Source organism: Hippopotamus amphibius, chromosome 2 (assembly GCF_030028045.1).
Source record: "Hippopotamus amphibius kiboko isolate mHipAmp2 chromosome 2, mHipAmp2.hap2, whole genome shotgun sequence".
Lineage (NCBI taxonomy): Eukaryota > Metazoa > Chordata > Mammalia > Artiodactyla > Hippopotamidae > Hippopotamus > Hippopotamus amphibius.
The window spans coordinates 21,241,326-21,265,011 of record NC_080187.1 but is presented as its reverse complement, the minus strand read 5'-3'; the positions used below and the strand labels follow the sequence as shown (position 1 = coordinate 21,265,011).

The 23,686-nt window shown below is 55.7% G+C and overlaps 1 protein-coding gene across 9 annotated transcripts in view; it reads left to right on the top strand.

Annotated features, from left to right (window-relative positions):
* RGS3 (regulator of G protein signaling 3) overlaps positions 1 to 20,131 on the top strand; it is a 141,081-nt gene extending 120,950 nt beyond the window's left edge. For 7 of the 9 annotated variants that reach the window (XM_057724643.1, XM_057724646.1, XM_057724645.1 and 4 more), the window contains 6 exons: positions 4,782 to 5,729; positions 13,278 to 13,342; positions 17,072 to 17,173; positions 17,555 to 17,616; positions 18,239 to 18,405; positions 19,168 to 20,131. In XM_057724643.1, coding sequence (XP_057580626.1) covers positions 4,782 to 5,729; positions 13,278 to 13,342; positions 17,072 to 17,173; positions 17,555 to 17,616; positions 18,239 to 18,405; positions 19,168 to 19,353 — 1,530 coding nt within the window. In that variant the 3' untranslated portion in view covers positions 19,354 to 20,131. Of the gene's footprint in view, positions 1 to 4,781; positions 5,730 to 13,277; positions 13,343 to 16,744; positions 16,973 to 17,071; positions 17,174 to 17,554; positions 17,617 to 18,238; positions 18,406 to 19,167 lie in introns of those variants that run through there. The other 2 variants (XM_057724653.1, XM_057724654.1) reach the window with 2 other exon arrangements.
* Positions 20,132 to 23,686: the final 3,555 nt, after the last annotated feature.

Genomic DNA, 23,686 nt, shown 5'->3' with positions numbered 1-23,686 from the left:
GGCAGGGGAGGAAGAGAATAGCCTGGAGGCCCCTGAGGTGGAGGTGGAGGCAGGGCGGTGGCTCCAGCCTCTGGGTGTCAAGAAGCTGGGCCTGAGGAGCTGGACTGAGGCTGGGCGGGGGCTCCTGGAAGCAGGCGTCAAGCCAGGGATCCAGAGGCATGCCAAACTTGAAGGAGCAACCCCATCTCAAAAGGCAAACCTGAAGGTTGAATGGCTGGGTGGGAATTCTAACAGCCTCTCCCTTTCTCCAATGACTTTCCATTTCACAGAGGACTTTCCTGTCCTTTCTCAGACTTGGTCCCTGGAAGTGATAGTCTGGGATCACGCAGCCAGCAAGTGATGGAGTCAGGATTCCAGCCCAGGTCTTCTGGCATTATGTCCAAGGCTCTTTCTGAAAATCCTTCATAAGGGCCGCCCTGAGATGGACGCAAACCCCAGTCCACTTCCCCCACCCCCAGACCTCCATCACCCTGCCCCAGCCCAGCCCAGCCCAGTGCAGGAAGTGGTTTTTGAGGGCAGATACGGAGCCCGGCATCTGTGGTAGATGTGATGAGTCATCTCAGAGTGAGAGCTGCAGGTTGACTCTGGGGTCAGCCCACCTGGCTCCACAGTTAGTAGCTGTGTGACATTGGGCAAGTCACTTCCAGCAGTCCACCCCCACCCTCAACCCCAATAGTAGCTGGAGCTCTAGGGCCCAGGGGACGTAGCTGGTGTGAGCAGGCCTCTGGGTGTCACACCTGCTACCCTTCCCCAGCCTGTTCCGAGCCCTGGATTGGATTGGAGAGAGGATTTGATTATATCCTAAACAGCAGCTCCATTTAGAAGGCCTGGTTCATTTCCTGTGTGCCTCTAGCAGGCGAGACATGCATAGAATTAACCCTGGTCCAGCCAAGCCAAAGAAGTGATGGATGGAAGAGATACACACTCCCTGCAGAAGAGGGGCAGCTGCATGGAGTGCTCGGACCCAGGGCCCTGGGCAAGCAGGCTGGTCTCTGGGGCACCTTGGCTGAATTCTTGTCACCCCAACTTGTTGTAAGAGCTGCCTAACTGGGTGTCCCCAGCTGCATGCACGTCCTCCATCAGAGCACTCACCACACGTGTTAAGACAAATTGTCCAACCTTTGTTTTTCTGCTTAGCTGAGGGCAGGGATTATGTGTGCCTTGTCCTCTGCTGTCCCTGTTCCCCACCCCCTCGGGGCCTAACTCAGTGCCTGGGGAATGAATGACTGCACGCATGCACGCATGTCCCAGCCTTCCCGCCGCCCCCACGTCCCACTCGCACCGTCCAGGGCAGTTTCACGCAGTGCAGCTCTGCATGTGTCTTTCCGTTTCTCACAGGACGATCCCATGCCCGGCATCCATTCTGTAACATGGCTCTCATCTTCATCTCCTTTCCTATGCTAGTTCTTTCACTTGCCACTGTCTCCCCCAAGGTTTCTGAGGGTTCCTGTTCCAGAGGCCCCCTCTCCCCACTGAGCTACCCCGTCTGCCAGCTTTCCCAGGAACACAGGCCTGACCAAACCTGCTCAGGTGCTCTCACAAGCCCTGTCCAGGAGCACAGGACAGAACCAATGAGCTCTGGTCCTTGTTTGCCAGTGTCTGCCCTGTGGGGGATGGGCCCAGGTGAGGGGCCTCCAGCAGTGCTCACGGACTGCTCTCCCTCCCTCTAGACCCCCGGGACCCCAAACCCTTGTGTATACGGGTCCAAGGAAGTAGGGAGAGACCCTTGGCCAGGAGATAGGACTTCTAATACTGAATCAGCCTCGAATTTCTTAGGTAATTCCCTTAGCCTCTGGGACCTCAGTTTCCCTATCTCTAAGATAAACCTAGACTAATAATAGCTCCCACTTTATCAAATGCTTCTCTGGAGCCAGGCCCTGTGAAGAACACTAACTTTGTCCTGTGAGTCTGGTGTGATATCACGGCTCTGTTCCAGGTAAGGAAACGGGCCCGGAGACGTCGGGAGGCTTGGCCATTTTCTTGTACAGCTGGGAAATGACACCGCTGGAATCAAAACTCTGGCCGTCTGAGCAGGGACAGCTGGGCGCTCTGAGAGCCCTTGGTCCTGGGTGGTTTCTCAGCGTCCCAGGGCAAGAGGCTGGTGGGGGGGGGGGGGGGAGGGCCCTGGGGACAGAGGCACTTCCCCTCCTGTCTTTGTTTGGTTTGGCCTCCGTTTAGGGCAGGGTTGGCAGAGGCAGGCTGACTTGCATTTCTGGTTTTGGGTCTGTTGCTGCACTTTCTCCAGGGGTGGGCGGGCTCGGCAGGCAGGCCACAGTCACTGCTGGTACAGGCCTGGGCCCCACCCTACCCCCCAGGAAAGGGGAAATGTGGCCCGCTCCCCTCTCAGGGCCCAGTGCCAGGCCCCAAGGCACTGACTGCTGCTTCCTTAGTCCCTCCTTCCAGATGGAGGGATCTGGCGGAGGGGGAGGTGAGAGAATGTGGGGCACCAGGGAGTTGGCTGCAGCAGTTTGTTTTTCTTGATGGTAAATGCTCCCCAGTGGGTGGGGGATGGGCGGAGGACTGGGCTGCTCTGGGGACTGAGATCCGAAGTGGACTTGGGAAGAAAGAGCCAGAGGCCAGGCTCTAACCCTAGCTTAGCCCAGGGCGTATGGGTACCTTTGGGCCAGTTCCTAGGTCATTGTCTAGGCTGGGCCCTCTGTCTTCCTGTCAGTTCAGTGGAAGGTCTCTCCGACCCCCTGGGAACAAACTAAGGTTCCCAGATGAAATTCCTGGATTGGAGCGCCTGGCATCACGATTGCCAACTTCGATTCTGGGAGTTTGGCGATTTGCTTCTAGGGGTCCACAGGAAAGATGTGCCATTGTTTGAGGTTTGTGGCCACTGTTTTAATGACCACGACTACCACCACCATCATCACCTTGTTTCAGAGCTTTGGACTTTCTGTAGTCTACTCTCCTGGTGTGTCACTCGGGTATGGTGGTTATCCTGTTTCATAGGCAGAGAGCCTGAGGCCCAGAGGATCTAGGGACTGGCCCTTCCTGACCTTGCTGTGTGATTCTAGGTTGGCTCCTGCTCCTCTCTGGGCCTCAGCCGCCCCATCTGTGCAATGGGGATTTGGGCTTGCTGAAGTCCCAGGGTCTGAGGTAGTGAGGTCCAAGGGGTTCCTGGGTGGAGTCGTCTTCATCCTGGAGCTACAGGCAGAATTTCCAGGGCGGGAAGTCCTCTGAGTGAGTGGGCATCTGTCTTTGGCTGTGCCTGGGAAGCAGACCACCCTGGCCAGACCGTCCTAGAGTCCTCTGAGGCTTCCCCTCCTGGCTCAGCAGCTTCCCTCCCCACCCCTCCCACCCCCGGGGTGGGGGTGGGGAGGGGCTTTCACTTTCATCCTCCCACACCGTAGCTCTTACCCACACTGGGCTTTCACATCCGCTCTGGTGCTCCCAGACGCCACTGTGACCCCTGACACGTGTGTGCAGCATCCTGCAGCTGCCCTGAGCTGTGGCTGGGCCACTCATTCCCAGATGTGAGGCCTGGCTGGTCCAGGGCTTAAATGCGTTCCCAGCTGCAGGCATAGCCTTTCGGTCTTGGGCAGCTGTGCGGTGGTGGGTAAGTCACTGCTCCTTGGGCTCAGCTTCCTTATCCATTTGATGGACATTAGTGATCTTTACAGTATGAACTCTTAACCTATGTTCTGAGGTATTTACCCCTGAAATTCTCCACCTCTGTGTGTGCGTGTGCACATGCTTGCACATCTGTACAGTTCCCAGGGATGTGTGGCATCTTTCTCTTTTATTAGTTCTAGATGCTTCTGGCCTCCTCATGGGTGAAACCTGGGCTCTGAGTAATGCCAGGTCTAGCATTCCGAGTCCTTGACTGTGATGAGGAGCCCAGCCTAGCCGAGGCCTGACCTACTTTCCCGGGGGGCTGCGACACTGCGACACCCCCCGACTTTCTCTGAGCCCCAGTCTTCCTGTGACATAGCTGCTTTTCATACTCCATCGAGGGCACTATTTTTCCCTTTTCAAATGAAATCTGCAGGAACCCAGCAAAAAACTCCAAGGGTTCTGAGGGTTGTGTGTGAGTCAGGAAGCGCTTCCCTTTTTGTATGTGGAACTCCTGAGGTTCCTCCAAACACAGTTTAAAAAGCACCGGGTGGATGACCCCTCAGTGAGGTCCCGTGTCTCTGCGACATCTCTCTAGTCCAGGTGTGCACGAATATTTTGAAGTTCCAGTTTTACTCCAGTTTATTAGTTCAAAAAGATCTAAACATTCAGAGCAAGCTCTTAGTTGAATGACTCACTAAGACTTTAAAAATACTTTGTTCAGGTAGAAGATATCCTTTGGCTGGGTCCAGGATTCTCCGACTTGGTGATTGCTGTGGCTCGGGGCTTGGTTTGATTCTGGTCCGTGAAGGCAAAGGCTGTCTGGCTCCTCATTTATTCACAGAGTGACTTACTCTCAGAGGGACCATGACACGTCCCTTAGAGGGCCATTGGGAAGATTACATAAGAGGGGTTTAATCTGCCACAGCCCCTGGAGTATGATAGGAGCCAGATAAGGCTAACTGACCTCTCCCTCTTCTCCCTTAAATGACCAACCATGTGTTGATGGAGCAGAAGTTTCCAGCGAGGAAATAAGGGTGGGAACCCATATTCAGCTAAGCCAAAGGGACTGTCAGGCTTCCATGTGGTACTTCGGCTTTCACAGTGTGGGGTGCAGTGTGGGGTCTGGGCCGCTGCTTGGTTTTGTTTCAACCTCTGTGACATCGGCTTGTGCACAGTGGCCTCCTCTTGTGAGCCTTTCTCATTTTCTCTTTATTTCACAGATGTTTGAGTCAGAGACAGATGAGAAGAAGGAGATGCCCTTGGAGGAAGGGAAGGGGCCAGGTGCCGAGGACCCCTCACCCAGCAAGGACCCCTCTCCTGGCCAGGAGCCTCCTCCAGGACAAGACCTTCCACCCAAAGAGGATGCCTCTTCCAGCCAGGAACCTTCTGCTGGCCCAGAATCACCACCCAGCAAAGACTCACCTTCCTGCAAAGAACCCTCCCTGGGCCAGGAACCCTTGCCAAACAAGGACTCCCCACCATGCCAGGAATGCCCTGCAGCCCCAGCGCTCTCCGGGCAAGAACCCTCTGCCGGCCCAGACCCTCTAGTCAGCAAAGACCCCCCTGCCATCCGGGACCCCCCTGCTCAGGACCTTCCGCCCCGACGGGACCTGCCCCCCAGCCAGGGCCCCCCGGCAGTTGAGCCCCTTGCTGAGGAGACCGTGAGCTCTGGGGACCCACCAGCAGCCACAGGGGACTCGCCTGTGGCCTCCAGGCCAAACTTCGTGATCCCCGAGGTCCGGCTGGATAGCACCTACAGCCAGAAGGAAGGGGCGGAGGGGGGCAGCTCGGGCGATGAGGAGGATGCGGAAGAGGCTGAGGAGGGGGAGGAGGGCGAGGAGGACGAGGATGAGGACACCAGTGATGACAACTACGGAGAGTGCGGCGAGGCCAAGCGCAGCAGCATGATCGAGACGGGCCAGGGTGCGGAGGGCGGCCTCTCCCTGCGCGTGCAGAACTCGCTGCGGCGCCGGACGCACAGTGAGGGCAGCCTGCTGCAGGAGGCCCGCGGGCCCTGCTTCACCTCCGACACCACCTTGCACTGCTCGGATGGAGAGGGCACCGCGCCCACCTGGCTCATGCCTTCGCCCCGCACCCTCAAGAAGGAACTGGGCCGCAATGGTGGCTCCATGCACCACCTGTCCCTCTTCTTCACAGGGCACAGGAAGGTAAGGAGGCCCAGGGTGGAGGGGGCGTGGGTACGTGACAGGGTGGGGTGGAGGGAGCGTGGGTCCGGGAGCTGCGGGAAGGAGCCTTTGCTTTGTCCCACTTCTGCTCTTCTCTCAGCCTTCTAATGAGCCTTCTACCCATTTGAGAGAGGATAAAACTGAGACCCAGAGGGACTGAGAAGGCAGAACCTGGACTTATACCCAAGACTTTATGACTCCAGATATTCTTACAGCTCCGTTGTACTGGGGGAACACACAGGAAGTAGAGCAGGTGTATTTGGATCTAGAAGAGCCAACATCATAACTGGAGAAATAGTTATAATTTATACTTGGTCCAGGCCTAGCCAGACTGGAAATCTGTCGGCCAACAAGCATGACAATACATATTTAGCACAGTGCTTAGAATAGTGATGGCATTATTCTAAGCAATTTACAGGAACTCATTAACTCTCACAGCCCTGTGAGGTAGATACCATTGTCGCCTGCTCTGGATGAGGAAACTGAGACACTGGGAGGTTATCGCACTTGCACAGGTCGCACAGTTTATAACTGTCTAAACTAGAATTAGAATGTGGCTCCAGGGCTGGAGCTCTTAACCACTGTGCTGTTTGCCTCTCGCAAATATTTATAAATAGATGAATAAGTGTTTATTGATTTCCTGCTGAGTGCCAGGCCCTGTGCTCTGTGCCACAGCAGGGGCCACAGAAATGTGTGAGGCTTATCTCAGCCTGTGAGGAATGTGTCTTCTGTGTGGCCCAGGAAGGTGGCCCACACAGAAAAGATTGCATTATGCAGTGAGAAGATTGCATTATGGCCTGGAAGCTCGTTCGCCAGCTCGAGTCTGGGCTCTGTCCCTTACTTACTGTGTGGCCTTGGGTGAGTCACCCAGCTCTTCTGAGCCTTAGTGTCTTCTCTGAAGGGCAGAGATTAATAGCACTCACATCCCATGGTGGTTGAGGGTAGACCCAAAGAGCCTGGTGCCTGATGACATGAGTGCAGGTGCCAGGCGAATGCTGTGCAGGTGCTAACAGCCAGTGCGGTGCGAGGTGTTGTTATGACAGCTGTTGTGAGGCCAGGTGGGTGCAGATTCAGGGAGGAGAGACCCCAGAGCCTAGGGCCACCAGGGAAGGCTTCTGGCAAAAGATACTCCTCAGTTTGGCCTTGAAAGTTGGGCAGGTTTAGAATAAACAAAGAGAATGAGGTAGATATTCTATGAAAGACCATGACCTGGACAAAACTGCCGGTGGAAGTCAGTTTAGCTTAGAACAAGGGATTTCTAAAGTACAGGGATGGTGGATGCATGGCACTCATGCTGCCATTCCTGCCTGCAAACCCATGGCAGACAGGACTAGTGGATTCCAGCACCCTTCCCCACCAAGATGGGACGCGGCCTCAGAAGCCTTCTTAGCTTCTCTGCCACTAACAATAAGGCTGCTCGGCTCGTGGGAGGACGCCTTCTGCTGAAAGGTGGCTAGGCTGGAAGGGCAGGTTGGGGCCCTCCAGATAAGGACCTTAATCTTTGTGCCCGGGAATTGGAACTAAATCCGAAAGGAATGGGGACTGGATCTATTTCCTCATCTGTAAGCACTTAGATGTGCTCCAAAATCACCAGGGGAGTAGGTTATTAATATATAGATTTCTAAGTCCCCCTACCCCAGAATCTGGAATCAGATTTTCTGGAATTAGAATTTCCAAGGGGTCGTGCCCAGACCTGGCATTTTAAACAAGCCCCTCAGGGACTGGGACGTTCCCCATAGTTTTGAGTATCACCATCTTAGGCCATTTCTTGAAGCAGCTTCTATAGGAAAGAGTCCAGAACTCTGTCCTACTGAGGTGAGGCTTCAGGCTGACGTAGGCCAGGCCTGGACACTCTCCTCTGGAGGATGGCTGAGGTCCAAGGGCCCGCCACCTATCTTGGGCCTCCCAATTTCAGTGCCCCCACCAGACCCTTCCAAGTTATGTCCCCTCCCCCCTTGCTCCAATACAAATATTTACATATGGATAAATTCACACACATTCTCGTGTACATTTCTAGTTCCCTAAATCAGTTGATCTCGGCTCCTATTTTGGGGCAGATACTTCCACCTGGTAGTCCAGCAGGCCCGGGCCAGCTCTCTTCTGTCTCAGCTTCCTCCTTTGGGTGCCGAAGGTTCCCACTGGCATCCTCCCCTCCCCCACCCTCTTTTGGCCTGTCACTTCCTTTCTTGGGCTTGAGTGACTAAGCTGGCAGGGACCTCAGCGGCTGCCACCAGCACCTTGGTGGCTACCCTTCCACGTGGCTCCTGCTTACCAGGCCTCAAGTCCTTCATCATCGTTCACATCCTGCTCCCTCTAGGCAGCCGACTTCAGTAAGGAGCTAACTCTTGTCAAGGGGAGCTGAGGTCTAGGCTAGACAGGTGCCCTGGTCTCCTTCCATGCCTTGGGCAAGTCCCTGCCCTTCTCTGGCCTGAGTTTCCTCATCAGTAAAATAGGCATTGTCGGTAAATACTCGTACTATTGATGCCTCCCTCGTGGGGTTGCTGGGGAGATTAGAGAGCCTGAACCGGGTAAAGTGTTCAGGGCGGTACCTGGCAGTGCCTGCTAGGTGCTCCGTAAACGGGCATCACGTTGACGATGATGGTGATGAGGAGAAGGAGGACAGCAGGAGCAGTAACCGTTCTCCCAGGGTTCGCGAGGCACCTCCAGCTCCCCCTGCTCGCCTTCACAGCGCTGCCTCAAGCTGGGACCAGCTGTACTCATCTCACAGGGGGGAGCCTGAGGCCTAGGGAGCGGGGTTTGTCTGAGGCCCCGTGACGATGGAGCTGGACAGGGCCTCACCCCGTCCTGTCCTCTCTGGCTCTACCCCCGATGCTGCACACCTCTTACTGGTGAGGGGCAGGGTGTGCAGGGCTGGCAGCCGGCGGAAGCAACAGGTTTTCCTGTGACTTCCATCGTCCTGGCTTGGGCCTGACTTTCCAGGGAGGGTCTATGGATGCCAACAGATCCCAGTTTCCAGGCAGAGCCAGACAAGAGGTAAAGAGGAGAGGTGAGGTCTTCAGGCTGTGGACTCAGACAGACTGGGTTCACGTCTCAACTCTGCTTCCCCCCTTTCTGGTCCTGAGACCTTGGCCAAGTTACGTTTTTTCTCTGAACTTCAGCTTTCTCTAATAAAACCGGAAGTGCTAAGTCTTCATGGAGTTGTCCCAGGGATTCAAGAAGACTGTAATATGTTGACAGCTCTGTGCCCACGTCAGTGACCCTGTGATAGAAGGAGACCCAGGAGGGCCAGACAGACCTGATGTGGCCTTGGGCCTGTCATTGTGCCGCCGCGTGGCTAGGCTGAGGCTGGACAGAGAGCATGCCGCCTATCACAGGGGTGACAGTCCCTATGTTACCCCTCCCCTCACCTGTCATTCCTCCCTCTTGTGTACTGGAGTGATTTCTGCTGTGTATGGGACTGTGAGAACCAGACAGATCTGAGAGGTGGTCCACTCGGCCACGATAATCTTATGGATGGGCTGCCTGAGGTTGAGAAAGAAGGTCCCCCGGGGTTATCCTGTGGGTCATCCCGGAAGCTGGCCCCTTGTGCTGGGGTGAGTTGTCTCACAGTGCCCTCTGCTGCCAGACCGCTGCCTTGCCGGCTGCTCCCTGGAGGTCCAGCAGGGCAGATCCGCGGGCCTGTGTCTGTCCTTTTCCTGGGAGCCGGGGAAGCTCCAAGAGTATCTGTGTCTGAGCCCGTGAAGCTGCCATTGAATTTCACCCCAGCCTGGCCTGGCTCGGCCCAAGTTCACGGGTCATTCTTTGACAGTGAAAAGAAGCTGTGGCCCCTCCCTGCCATGCTTCCTTCTCCCTTCCTGCAGGAAACTGGCTTGGGCAGAGGCTGTCAGCCGAGGGTGCCAGCCCTGCTGCACTAAGCTTCCCACCTAGGCTGCAGGTCAGACAAGAGATGCCTTACGACTCCAAGATGTGATGACACTTTCCAGCCTCCTATTTTTAAAAAGCCTAAAGGATTATTTCCTATGTCTAAACAAGTAAGCGTAGAGTTTAGCCCTAGTGTTTCCACAAGCTTCCTTGGGGCCTGCCAGGATGGTCTGGGTCAGAGAGAGCAGCCAGGCATGGCCAGGTGGCCCCGGAAGTCAGGTCAGGACCAATAGGAGAAATCAGGTGAGGCCCCGCTCACAGGAGAGCCCTCAATCATGGTGGGCTCTGGAGCCAGACCTGAAATTCTCTGCTACTGGCCAACTCGGAGAGCCCAGGCAAGTTACTGGACTCCCCTGGGCCTCAGTATCCTCGGCTGTAAACTGGGGGGAATAACAGCAAATAGCTCTTAGAATTGTTGAGAAGTTTAATTAAAGTATGATACGGCACTTTAGCACCTTGCCTGGCACAGAGTAAGTAACAGCAATAACCACCATAGCTTAGGCTTATCGAGCATGTCCAGTCCCTTCGCATGTGTTCATTAATCCTTATAACAGCCCTGTGAGGTAGGTCCAGCTGCTATCCTCATCTTACAAATGAAGAAACCGAGGCACAGAGAGGGGCTGCAATTTGGCTAAGGTCAGTTAGCTAGTAAGTGACTGCGCTAGGATTCAGATGCAGGCAGTTTAGTATTTAACTCCCAGCCATGACTATTAGTATAGTTATAATTACAATATGAATTGTAATTATTCTTCCAGTCCCTGGAGCTGTCTGGGTGGGGGCTGGGCAGGCCCCAGGGATTCCTGTCTGCAGTGAAGGGAGAGCGGAGTGGTTCTCGGTTTGCCTCCGTTCTCCTTTTAGCTGGGAGGGCCACGGAGCAGAGCAGGGCAGCGAGGAGCAGATGGGAAGGAGAGGCCCCTTTGCGTGCTGGGCCCTGGGCAGGCCTTGCTGCAGCTCTTGGCGACAGGAGGCTTCAGAGCCACTCAGAGGCTGGAAATCAGAACCCTGACTTTCTGTCTCAGCTTCTTCTCTCTGGCACACAGCCCCCCTTGTTATATGGGTTTCGCTGGCCGCTTTGGGGGCTGACTCCCAGGGCCGCAGCTCCCCAGCCCCTCTATCAGGCGGATTGGTGAGGGCCCGACCCTGGAGAAGATGACCCCCTCGCAGCAGTGGAAGGAAGAGCCCATTTCCCAGCACTGCAGAGGCTGGGGGCGGCGGGCGGGGCGGGAGTGGTCCCCAGGCCCATTGTGTGGGGCCGATAAAGTGCGGAAGCTGAGGTTAAATGGGAGGAAGCCCAGCGCTGGCGGCCCTTTCCCACGGGTGGGGGCTTCAGGCGCTCCCCAGCCAGGCCGGCACAACTGTGACCCGTGAGCATGGGGTGACAGTGACAGCGCTCACTGGGCAGTGAATGCTGCCAGTCCCTGGTTACTGACGGCACCCTGTGTGCCAGATTGGGCCTTGGGGACCCAGACTTTATCCGGGTGAATCTGTTTAACAGCAGGGTGGGTGGCCGTCACCACGCCTCTGCTAGAACTAAAGAAGCTAAAGCTGAAAGGCCAGGAAATGTCTCCAAAGTCAGTGGAAGCAGGATCTGTACCCAGGCCTGGCTGCAAACTGTAGATCCGGAATCCCACACCATAGACGGGCGGGTGCCTGTGTGTGCACGTACACACGTGTTTACAACCTTGGTGGGGCAGCGTTCTCAGGAAAGAGGTGGCATTTCCCGAGTCCATCACTGAAAACATTCAAAGTGTGCCCCGTCCTCTGCATTTAAGTAGCAGCATCCTCTGGTGGAGAAACACAGGCCTTGAATTCAGGCAGACCTAGTTTCCAGGTGCCACTTAAACCCTTGGGCAGGTGACTTAACTTCTCTGAGGTTCTGTTTACTTTATGGACTTACTCTGAAGATTGATGAGATAGTGCCTGGATAATGCCCGTTCTGAGGTCTGGCCTATAGCATGCGCTCCACAAATGAAGCTATAATTCATGCATGCATCCATCCATCCCTGGGTTTTTGTGCCACTGGGGCTGGTAGCTCCCCCTGCTGGCTATACCTGGATTAAGGCCACTTTTCTTTCCAGAATTGAGAATACAGTATTTTAAGGTTTAGCCCATCTTCTTTATTTTACAAATGAGGAAACTGAGGCCCAGGGTGCGGCTCATGAGGAGTCAGAGCTGCGATTCACAGCTTCCGTCTTATCTCAGGACATAGTGTCCCAGCCCAGCCTACCTTTAGCTGTACCTCCTCCAACATCTCAGAGCATTTCCGGTGCTCCTGCTCTGGAGTGGCACTGTGTGGGCCCTGGTTTCCCCTGGAGGAGGATGGACACACACAGGCAGGGTGACAAAGGGCGGCCCGCTCTAGAGGCCCTCAGTAGAGTTGGTGGGAGTCTGGAGGGGTCTGAAGGAGATGAGGAGTAGCAGACTGGGAGGATGCAGAGACGGGGCAGGAGAGGAGAGGGCATTCCAGGAAGGTGGCACAGCACAGGCAAAGGCAAGGAGGTTGGGGATCAGGGCGGATCTGTGGGCTCAATGGAGCCCCGGGGAATAAAGTTGCAGGCCTTGGATCAAGCAGTGAGGTCTTCAAGACACATTCCCAGCCTGTTTTCCCTGTCTCTTGAAACATCCATTCATTCATATTTCTTGAGCTCCTAATGTATACCAAGCCTAGTCAAGATCACCTAGACAGAGGTGAAGGCAGACAGAGGCCTTGCTCTTCGGAACTCACAGTCCAGTAGAGGAGACAGATTTGGAGGAAGCCATGTTGGTTATAGCAGGGACCTCACAAGGGGTGAAGGGGGCACAACCTTGGTCTAGGGGTCAGGGAGGGCTTCCCAGGTGAGGAGGCGTTTAAGCAGAGTACCCGAGGTCTAAGTCTTTCCTGAGCCTGGGTCTTAGGAGGAAAGGGAGGTGGGAGAGTCACAAAAGCATCCCCATGGAAGGAATAGCATGGGCAAAGCCCGAGGTGAGGGGACTGGGCTGTGAAGACGTTCTTTTTGGCTGGAGGGCAGTTTGAAAAGGTTGCTGGAGCAGTGGTCAGGTCAGGGAGATAACTGAAGGAGTTGTAACTGATATTGGTGTGGAACTTTCTGCCCAGATCTCAAGACGGTAGACTCTTACGTCATGTCATGGAGTCTAGACATTATCCCCGAGGGTACTTGGGAGCCATGGAAAGCTTTAAGTCGGGAGAGGTGTAATAATTTACTTAACATACTGCTGACCAATCCCAAGTCTCTTTAAAACCTCAGAATCCTGGGTGGGTTAGTCATTATGATCTCCATTTTGAAATTAAGCACTAGAGCCTCAGAGAGGACAGCAATTGGCAGAGTCACACGGTAGAACCTTGATTGAAGCTTCCTCTCTGGCCTGCCCTACTGCCGTGAGTTCTGTGTTTCTGGCTTCTCGCGCACAAGCCGTGTCCTAGGTGTACCAGGAGGAGACTCCTTTGGGTGGAGGCTCTGCTACCCTAGCTGAACCCCATGAACAGGCTGCTCCCGGTGTCAGGGTCTCCCTCTGTCCCTTGTTCTTCAAGGGGTGGGAGATGGAGGTGGGGGTGGGCGGGTTTGCAGGAGCTGCTGGATCTCTGAGCCTCTCTTTGCTCAGGCAGCACTTGGATACCCAGACTGCAGCATGTCTGTGTTTTCTCTGCAGATGAGCGGGGCTGACACAGTTGGGGACGAGGAGGATGCCTCCCGGAAGAGAAAGAGCAAAAACCTGTACGTTGGAAAGATCCATGGTCCTCACCCTAGTGGTTGGGGGGCTCCCTGCCCCCCCCCATCTTCCCCTGCCCTGTGGCTTATTCTCCATGCCCAGTGGCCTAGGGGTAGAGGTGGGGAGAAGGGGCTGCACCCAGTGCTGCCTCAGACAGACACCTGTGAACAACGGGATCTTGGGACTTAGCAGTGGCCCCAGGGTAAGGTCACCAGGGTTCTGAGCACGCAGCACAGCCCTCAGCATCCACGCAGAGTGAGGCAAGGTACTGACTGAGTATCTGGAAGCCACAGGAACCGAGCAGAAGCAACCAGCCGGGTTGCCTTGGCCCTGTCCGCCTGCTAAGCAAGCAGTGGCCGAGCCACCACGACAAGTTCTTTGCTTCCTCTGAGGGAGGGCTGACCAGACTGTTCACGGATTCCCCTTTCTCCTCCCGAGCTCTTGAATGCGCGCAGTCTTGGACATTGCCAGGAGGGGGTGCTGCTGGCTCAGAGAGCGGATTCCATACTCCCCATGCCTTTCTGGCCCGCCCCTCCTCCCCAAATCCCCGGTCCATTTATACTTTCGATTCTATTTGGAGGTTTGTTAGAGGTGCTCGTTCATTAACAGAGCATGAGGGGTTTCTCCTCGGGTCTCTTTGTACCCTGGGCCCCGGAGACTGCGGGTAGGGACAGGGGAGGAGGCGGTGAGGCACGTGGTGGCCCGCAGGAGGAACCCCTTCCCCTCCAGGTCCTGTAGTGCCCACCATTATGCACCAGTTGGGTTGGGGAGGGGGGGCGGTGGGAAGAACAGGAGTCCTTCCCAGTGCCTCCTGCAGCCTTCTTCCCTGACCTCGACCTTGGCTGAAGTCCACTCCCTAGAAACTCTTTCTCCCCAGCTTCCCAGTTTCCTGCAGCAACTGTAAGCTTCTCTCACTCTGCATCCAGGAACAATCACACTTTCTAGGGAAGGTAGAACGCACAAACAAAAATAATTCTTTGTTCCAGCCATCCGGTCCAGGCAGCACCAGAGCTGCTGTGGGTGGCGCTCCCAGGGGTGGAGCCGTGGAGGGCAGCAGAGGGCAGGCATCCAGGGTGCTGGAGTGGCCCTGCTCCACCAACCCAAGCCTTCTTTCGAAGCGGGTGCTACCTTTTGACTGCCCAAAGCTCGCTTAGTCAAGGTCTCTTAGAATCTGGGATGACAATAAAAATAACTCATGTTTATTGTGCTAGGCACTATTCTAGTGCATTACATATATTACCTAATTTAACCTTTATCATCATTTTTATTTTACATTTCTTTTTTCTTATTTACCCTATTTTACAAATGAATAAACTAAGGCAGAAAAGGGTTAAGTTACTTGTCCAAGGTCACAAAGTGGTAGGATTGAGATCTGAAACCTGGCATGTTGGCTCTAAAAAATATAAAAATATAAATACACATACATTTAAAAAATTATTTATTTATTTATTTATTCTTCAGAGCCTGTTATTTTTTATTTATTTTTTGGCTGCGCAGTGAGGCTTGCAAGATCTTTAGCTCCCCAACCAGGGATTGAACCCGGGCTCCCTGCAGTGGAAACGTGGGGTCCTAACCACTGAACCACCAGGGAAGTCCCATGGAACCTGTTATTTTTAAGCTCGGTGCAGAGTACCGTGAAGGAAGTCCACAATACCCCTGCTAAGTAGCCTTTGAGCCCCTAGTGACAGGAGCCCATTCTCCAGAGGCCACGCATTTCATCTTTTCCTGGCTCTGATTGGAGGAAAGTATTCTTTTAGCATCCCTTGTGGGTCCCTGTTCTGCTCTCTGGGCCCACGTAGGGACACATAGGTACCTCTGACCTTTGCCATCCTTTCTCGACTTGCCCGTGCGGCAATCAGAGACTTTCGAGGAACTCTTCAGCTGTGCCCTGCAGCTGTGGGTCTGCCAAGCTGTGCACCTGGGTGGAAAGGCTTGGCTGGGCAGGGGCTTCAGCCTCCTCTGGCCACAGAGAAACACAGTGGTCTCTGAGCCAGCAAGGAGCTGAGGTGGATGATGGCGGCCTGCAGGTTGGACATCAGGCAAGCTCCCCCTCCCTGGGCTTCTGTCTCCTCACCTGGACAGTGGGCCAGGAGCAGGGGCTCTGAGACAGAGCACTGTGCCCCAGGAAGCCGGGCTTTCTCACTCCTAGGCACACCAGGGCTCTCAGAGGGCCTTGATCCTCACCAAAGGGCTGCCAATCCCTGGACTCCTTGGCCTTATCTCACTGGCTTGGAATCTGCCAGAGAAGCATCCCTATCCTTAATCAGCTGCCCAGCTGCACACGTGAAAATAAGCCTGAACACTTTTGCCCCAGGCTCTGTGCTAAAGCTTTATGTGCATTTTCTCCTTGCCTCGAAAACTCTAGCAGGTGGTAGGTACTATTATCATTCGTGTTTAACAGAAGAGAAAACTTGACCTTCAGAGAGGTTAGGTAACTTGGTAAAGGGCACACAGTTAGTAACTGCCAGAGCTGGGATCTGAACCCAAAACTGTCTTCCTGCAGCACGTCAGCTCTTAACCTCCACCCTGGGCCACTTTCCTTCAATAAACAAGGTGTCCCATAGGTCTTAGTGCTGTTTGAAGCTTGAATAACTTCAGAAGTATGCTCCCAACTTATAATACACATTTGAAAATTCAATTATTTAAACTTCTTTTATACTTATTTAGCTTTGTGATTTTGATACCATTTTTAATTTCACACATTTAATTTTTGATTCAGTCAGCATTTTTCATCTAATCAGGACAGAGATCAAAAATTAAAACAAATCATTATTCAAAAGTCATATAGCTAAATATGTGTGAAAAAATCAATTCATTTCAAATGATGTTTTTGAGAGTTTATAAGATTTGTACTTTTGTCGTTATTCAAGCTTAAAACTACTGACACTTTGTGGGCCACCTTTCTGCATATTCATGGATGGATGTATCCAAAGCCAATGACTGAGGCTGGGAGGTCTGCTGGCAGGAACTACTATCTGGAAGGTGCCCAGAGTTGGGGTCTAGGGGCAAGGGGGAGGCAGACACGAGCATGAGACACTTAACGCCTTTGTCGCCAGCAGCTTGCCCAGGGCTGAAATCTGCCTGGGGGAGTGGCAGGGCTAAAAATGGTTCTTGACTAAAAATAGCCAGTCCTGCCACCCTGGTGGGCAGAGCCTCCCCTCCCTCCCTCCTTCCCTCCCAGCAATTTGCTGACTTGTTTTCTCCTCCTTCCCAGGGCGCTGCCATGGTAACGGGGAGGCCAGTCACAAATAATGGGTCTGGCTTCCTGCCTGGGCGTGCCCCAGAGGCCGCTTCTCATAGACACATGCCCCTTTCACGGGTTCCCTCTCAGGGTTGGCCAGGAGGGATATTTTTTTTTCTGCTCCCATCCTGGTCCCTCCCATTTCCTGGCTCCTCCTGTCTGAGTCCCAGCCCGGCCTGTGCCTGGGAGTCCAGTGTTCCGGCTGGGATCCCAGCGAGCGCCTCCTGAGCAGCACTCCGCCCCATCGCCGCCTAGGACGCGGGTTGGGAACAGGAGCCTGGGGGTGAGCCCAGCAGACCGTCCCAGGCAGCACGGTGGGGGGCCCTCCCGCGATGCTCCGAGGCATGTACCTCACTCGGAACGGGAACCTCCAGAGGCGGCACACCATGAAGGAGTAGGTGCCCCTCGCCTCAGCCCTCACCCTCCCGACCCTGGATTTGCAGCGGCCAAGGGTGCCAGGCTGACCGAGCCCCTTTTCTGCTTCTGTCCCCAGAGCCAAGGACATGAAGAACAAGCTGGGCATCTTCAGGCGGCGGAACGAATCCCCTGGGGCCCAGCCAGCGGGCAAGGCAGACAAAGTGACGAAGTCCTTCAAGTAGGTCCTCTCTGGCACCCCCGGGCCCCCTCAGACACTTACTGGTCCCCATGGGAGCAGAGCTGGCGGTGGGGTTAAGAGAGACTGCTGTTGGCTTGATCCAGCTCTGGGGTGGTGGAGGCTCTCGTAGAGGGAGCCTGGTACCCGGCACGGGCAGCCCTCACGGGGAGCTGCTGTCCTGGGAAGGGTGACCAGGGAGGGGCAGAGGTGGGGATAGACGTGATGCCAGCCCCAAGAAAGGGGGTGGGCCTCCTCCTGGGCTCCCCAGCCAGGCTCAGCTACTTTCTGGGCCAAGGCAGCTGACAGAGGTCGCCCAGCTGCAGCCATCCCACTTCCCCGAGCCGAATCGTCCCTCACTGTGCCCCTTGCCTCGCCCCTCAGGCCCACCTCGGAGGAAGCACTCAAGTGGGGCGAGTCCTTGGAGAAGCTGCTGGTCCACAAGTGTAAGTGGGGGCTCGCTGGCCTGTTCCCTCCCTGCGTCTCGACCCCCTCCTCCTTTCTTCCTCTCCCAGGCCCAGAGAGTACGTCTGGCCCTGGAGAGGTTGCCTTTCCCTTTTTCCTGGACCCAGTTAGATGTCCCTACTGTCAGGAAAGGCTGAGGCCCTTGCTCTGGCCTTGGAGCCGGCTGCTGGCAGCCCCTCCCTGTGCATGGGAGCTGGCACTGCCTGCCAGAGGCCTTTGGGACCTGTGTGCTCAGACCCCTATTCCCAGAATAACAATAAACATTTCCATGTACTGAGGGCTTACACTGGGCCAGATGCGCCTGCTCTCTCATGGGTGGGAACCCTTCTGATCCTCACAAGACTCCAGGAAATGAGCCTGATGATCCCCATTTGACAGATGAGGAAACGGAGGCACAGATGGGGAGAGACCTGGTCAGGGCCCACAAAGAGCCAATGGCAGGGGTGGGACCATATCCCAGGGTTCCTGGCTCTCAGAAGTGGGTCAGTTTACTAAGCTCTGGGCAACTGCACCCAAAAGACCCCAGAAGTGTAAGCTGGGGGGCCTGAGGGCAGGAGGGGCTGATGTGGCCTCTCATCCCAGGGTCTGGGCTTCTCCTCACAGATGGGCTAGTGGTGTTCCAAGCCTTCCTCCGCACTGAGTTTAGTGAGGAGAACCTGGAATTCTGGCTGGCGTGCGAGGACTTCAAGAAGGTCAAGTCACAGTCCAAGATGGCGGCCAAGGCCAAGAAGATCTTTGCTGAGTACATCGCGATCCAGGCTTGCAAGGAGGTAGAGCTTTGGGCTGGGCCCTCGGGTCCCCGTCCCCTGGCCGTGTGGCCTCTCAGTGATTGGGGTGCCTGGAAGCCTCAAGGGGGAGCTCAGGAAGGGGAGAGGCCAGAGTGACTCTTAGAGACCATGTGCCCAGGGTGAAGAGGAAACAGGCTGGGACCCTGGGAAGAACAGAATCTTGATTGATAACAAAAGGGGCCACAGTCAAGGTGCTGCTGGGTGCCAGGCACATGCTAAGCCCTTCATGTATGAGCTCTCATATTTAACCCTCATGAAAACTTGTAAAATACGATTTCATGTTATTTTCATTTTAAAAATGAAGACTGTCTCAGAGAGCCTGACATCTATCGAGTGCTTCCTGTGTGCCGGGCGTGTCTATTTAATATGGACCATCATGCTTAATTTTCATGGCTCTTTGGGGAATGTACTATTATGCTACCCTACACGTAAGACTTCAGAGGCTCAGAGCACTTAAGTGATTTGCTTAAGGTCATACACCTAGATGTGGCACTGCTGGGATTTGAACTTGGGCAGCCTGGCCCTAGAGGTGGTGTTTTCAGGCTCTATAAACTCTACCACCCCTACAGTAAGTGACAGAGCCAGGACTTGATTCCGCTCACCTGCGGGCCTCTACTCTGCACCTTAAGATGTGGAGCAGAAGGGCTTGGAGGTGGGACGCTAGGTAGGTCCTGTCCCGGCCCCGGGCCCCTAGGAGCAGCTTCTTGCAGGCAGCCCTGACCATGTCCCCGGCCACCTCCACAGGTGAACCTGGACTCGTACACACGGGAGCACACCAAGGACAACCTGCAGAGCGTCACGCGAGGCTGCTTCGATCTGGCGCAGAAGCGCATCTTCGGGCTCATGGAGAAGGACTCGTACCCACGCTTCCTCCGCTCGGACCTCTACCTGGACCTCATTAACCAGAAGAAGATGAGTCCCCCACTTTAGGGGCCACTGGGGTAGAGCTCGGCGTTCACACCAGGCGGGCTGGGCCCTTCCCTACCCGCCTCCCTACCCCCTGCGACAGAGGGGGCAAGTGAGCCCCCGGAGGCTGCGCCCGGACAGACAGATGGACATTTGGATGAGACGCCTGGACCAAGAGAGGCCCGGGCCACTGGAGGAGTAGAGGGACTGGCCCCGTTGGGCCCCCACTGCCCTGGTACGAGGGGCCCAAGGGCCCTGGCAGGTCAGGGGCCCTGGCTGAGCCAGATCAGGAGCTGCCGCGCCCTGCTGCGGAGACTTTGCAATGACCAAGTTCCTTAAAGAACTGGCTGATGGCGCAGGGGCCCGAGGCCTGGGCCCTGGGGCTCTCCAGGGGGGCCACTTGGGCTCACAGCTCAGACCCCCGCCTTGAGTTTTATTTATTTAAACAGTAGTTGGATGCTTGGCACATCGTCCTGTAATAGGAAACCTTGCCTCATCAGTTTTCCTAATTTACAAGTGCAATATTTTAACCAACGCCTTGTGAAAAGCCACCTTGCAGAGAAGGTGGGCACCATTTTCCAGTTTCAGGGGATTTGCTGGTCCCGAGCCCCAGTGGCGGATAGCTGGGCCTGCTGGACTGACAAGGCCCAGTGGGGCAGGGGCTGCAGTCTGACCTCGCACCCAAATCCAGCACCCCGAGGGAGGGGTCCCCCGGGGGCTCTGGGAAAGCATGGCACCCTCAGACCACACAGCGGCCGAGTTCTGGAGCAAATAAAAGGCCTGTGTTATTTTTTGTTCTTGACCCTTTCTGTGTGTTCCTGGTTTTGAGGCTTTCCAGGGTGACTGGGGCTGGGACGGTGGGTAGGTGGGCTGTCAATTCAGCTTCTCCTCTCCTGCCATCCCCTGCCTCCGAACCCGGTGCCGCTCCCACTCCCTGACAGCCACCTCCTCTGTGCCAGGTGCTCTGCCAAGCTGGTTCTGCTTACTGTCTTACCTTCCCCGCACGCCTGGGAGGTGGGGGTTATCCCCATTTCACACATGAGGCACGTGAAACCCCGGCAGGTAAGGTGACTTGTCCAAGGTCACACAGCGGGTACGTGGCAGAGACAGGGTTCAGCCTAAGCCCACCTGGGTGCAAAGCCTGCTCTCTGGATCACTGTCCTCCACCAGCTACTGGATGGAGTCCTAGCTGGGCTGCTAACTGGCTATGTGACCTTCAGCAAGTTCCTTCACTTCTCTGCCTTGCCATGCCCTGAGATTCTAGTGGAACTTCCAGTGGCACAGGGATGGTTGGTGGAGGTGGATGGGGCCAGAATCTCAGGCAGGGTGGCAGCTGCAGGTGGGCAGGCTCATGGAGGCCTCTGGACATAGGAAGAGCTGGAGAGGTGACAGGGCTGTGGGTTGTGGGGGTAGGGTGGGGTAAATTTCCCAGAAAATCCCTCTGTGGCCCTGTGGGAGACGTCCCCCTCTGTGCCTAACAGGAGATGCAAATTTAGGAAAGGCCAGTTTTGAAGCCACGGTTCAGAGGAGGCCCTGGACCCCTCGCTTAGAGAGGTGGAAGAGAGCCCAGCCAAGCTGATGCAAAACCTGCCCCTGATGCCCACATGTACCACCTGCCACAGTCCTGCTGGGACCAGGGTGTGGCCTGGGGTGGGGACTGGCTCAGCTGGGCTGACTTAGATGACTTAGAGTGGGTGCAGGAGGGGCTGGGCTCCATCTCCTTGGAGCTTGTTCCCTGCGTGGGGTTTTGGGTTCAGGTCTGCCCACCAGGGACTTGGAGATGCAAAGGATACAGGGCTGTGCAGCCACTCTCCTCTGTGCCTTCCCTTGCTGGCCTCCCTGGGCAAGGCCACCCCCAGGTTCCTTCCTGCACAAGGAGAGCATCAGAAACAGTGCTCTGTGGGGGCCAGGCATGCAATAGGGGCTCAAGAGGTGTAACAGCCTTTTCCCCTAGCACCGGAGTGTGAGCTCCTCCAGGAGTGGGGCTGGGTCTTCTTCCAGGCACTGGACCTGATTGGTGAGCCCTGTTTGGCTTTGCAAATGGTGAAAGGCTTTCTCACGGCAGAGGTGTCAGTGCCTTGATGACTCTGGAAGGACAGGGGACAGAGATGTTCTCCTCGATCAGAGTGAGGGAACCTCTCAGGTGTCGTGCAAGCCTGAGATCTGGGGACCTGACAGTTGGGAAAACCGAGGCCCAGAGAGGACTGCAACACCACTCCTATTCCCCCCAAATGGCAGCAGCAGAGCTGATGTCAGGGCCCAGGGCTTCCAGGTCCCAGCCTGCCTGGCCTCACTGTGGCATTCTCTGCTTGGAGGAGACCCTGGGCCCTTGAGGAGACTCACCTTCCCCTTGCTTTAGGTTCCAGGGATTCAGCCTCGGGCCAGGCCCTCCACCTTCCTGTTCCCAAGTTGCCATGGAAACCACTATCCCAGAGAACCAAGTCAGGCAGATGGAATTCCCATTTCGGAAGGCCCCACCGCCTGGTTTCCATTACTCACACCCGGGTCCCTTGGCCTCCAAGCTGCTTTGGCTACGTCGAAGAGCTGGAGAGCGGCCTAGAAAGGCGCCTGGATCTGCATGCCCTACCGCCACCTGGGATCCTGGGGGCCTTAGGCACAGCCCTTACTGCCTTAAGCCACAGTCGTCTTACCTGTATGGGGTCTGGACTGTTCCCCAGTTCTTCTTTCAGGTGTGAAGGAGGAGCAGGCCCTTTGGTCTCCGTCTGGCAATCCCAGGCTGGTTGATGTGGGATCTGGGAGCTGTGAGGTCACCATGTCCCGCTCCCTCCCCATCCCACAGATGGGAAGATGGAGGCCAAGGCAGGGAAGCAGCACTGTGTGGAGGTACAAGGCCCAGGCCCTGGAGTCAGGGGTTCTGCCACTTACTACTAACTGCAAATCTTTGGGGAAAAAAATCATACAGCCTCTTTGCCTCGGTTTTCTCATCTATAAATTGTGCATATTGGCACCTACCTCGGAGTTGCAGTGACTCAGCGAGGTCGTTGTGGCAAGTTTAGCTCAGTGCCTGGCACAGGGACGTGCTCCTCCAACACGGGAGGCTATCAGCCACATCATTTTCAGGGTCATGGGGAGGTGGCAAATCTCATTCTCTCCCCTGATTAGAGGGGACAGGGACCCTTTAGTCTCAGACCCCAGATCCCTGTCTTTCCAGGAATGGTTTTGCTGGAGGACAGAGCCAGCCTATTCCAGGGAGTAAGTCAGAAACAGTCTGTCCCTGCAGTGTTGCCCAGTCTTGGCCTGGCTGCGAGCAGTTGGGGTCAGCTGGCAAATAGGGTGTGAAGGGTGGAAAGGGGAGAGGGCACTGTAGTGCCACTCGGTTGGATGCCAGTGGGAGGGGATTCAGCACTGGCCTGCCTGTGGTAACTTCAGCCAGTTCCTCGTGTACCCGTCAAGTCCCTCGTGCTCTTGGTCTCTTGGCCTGGCTGGGGGCAGATATGGCCTCCCAGACGCTCCAGCCTGGAATAGACCATCTGGATCGAACTGCTGCCTGCTGCTTGGGTCCCTTCTTGGGTTTCTACTTGCATTCCTCCTGTGACAGGGAGCTCAATACCTCCCAAGGCAGCTCAGGAGGGCCTGGGAGCCTCTTGGGAGTTCTAAACTTCTCCCCCAGTGAAGCTGGGAATCCTAGGGTGGGGGTTGGGCAATGGAGGCAGGTCAGCAGTAGCCCCTCCCAGGTCTCCTGCCCAGGCAGCCCCCACAGGCTCGCCCAGTTCTCCTGCTTCACTCCTCCCTGCTCCCCTCATCCTCACTAGACTCCCCCGAGCTCCCTACCGCCACCTCCCTGCCTTGCTCCCCCTGGACCCTTTGCCTAATGTCTTCTCCCTGCAACCCTCCTGCTGACATCCTACCCTAGAAAGTCTCTGATTCACCTCTCCTGCTGAAGCCTGCCCCTCGCCCCTGCCTCTCCCTCTGTGCTCTCAGGCTCTCAAGCGACAGACCCTGGGCCTCAGAGAAGGTGCTCCTGTGCTGTTGTTTTGCTTTAATCTGCAACATCTGTGAAACATCTGGCTTAGCCTGTCCTCACCCTGGCTGGGCCAGGCAGGAGGGAAGGGGGTAGGTACCCTGGGCCCCCTGCTGCTGGGGGCCCCTTCCCTTGAGTTGGGGGAGACAGCGGTGGGGCGGGGGGATGGGGAAGAGCCTTGGGGCTGATCTGGGCCTTCTTGGCACAATGGGCAGGAAGGCACAGCTGGGGCTGTGGGTGGGGCGGGGGCACTGCCAGGCTGCAGACAAAAAGTGAGGGATAGCTGTGGCCGCACACCCGGGGTGTCCCATTCCTCATCTCCACCCAACAGGCCTGGAGAGGGTCTGAGTATTGTTTCCATTTTACAAGTGAGGC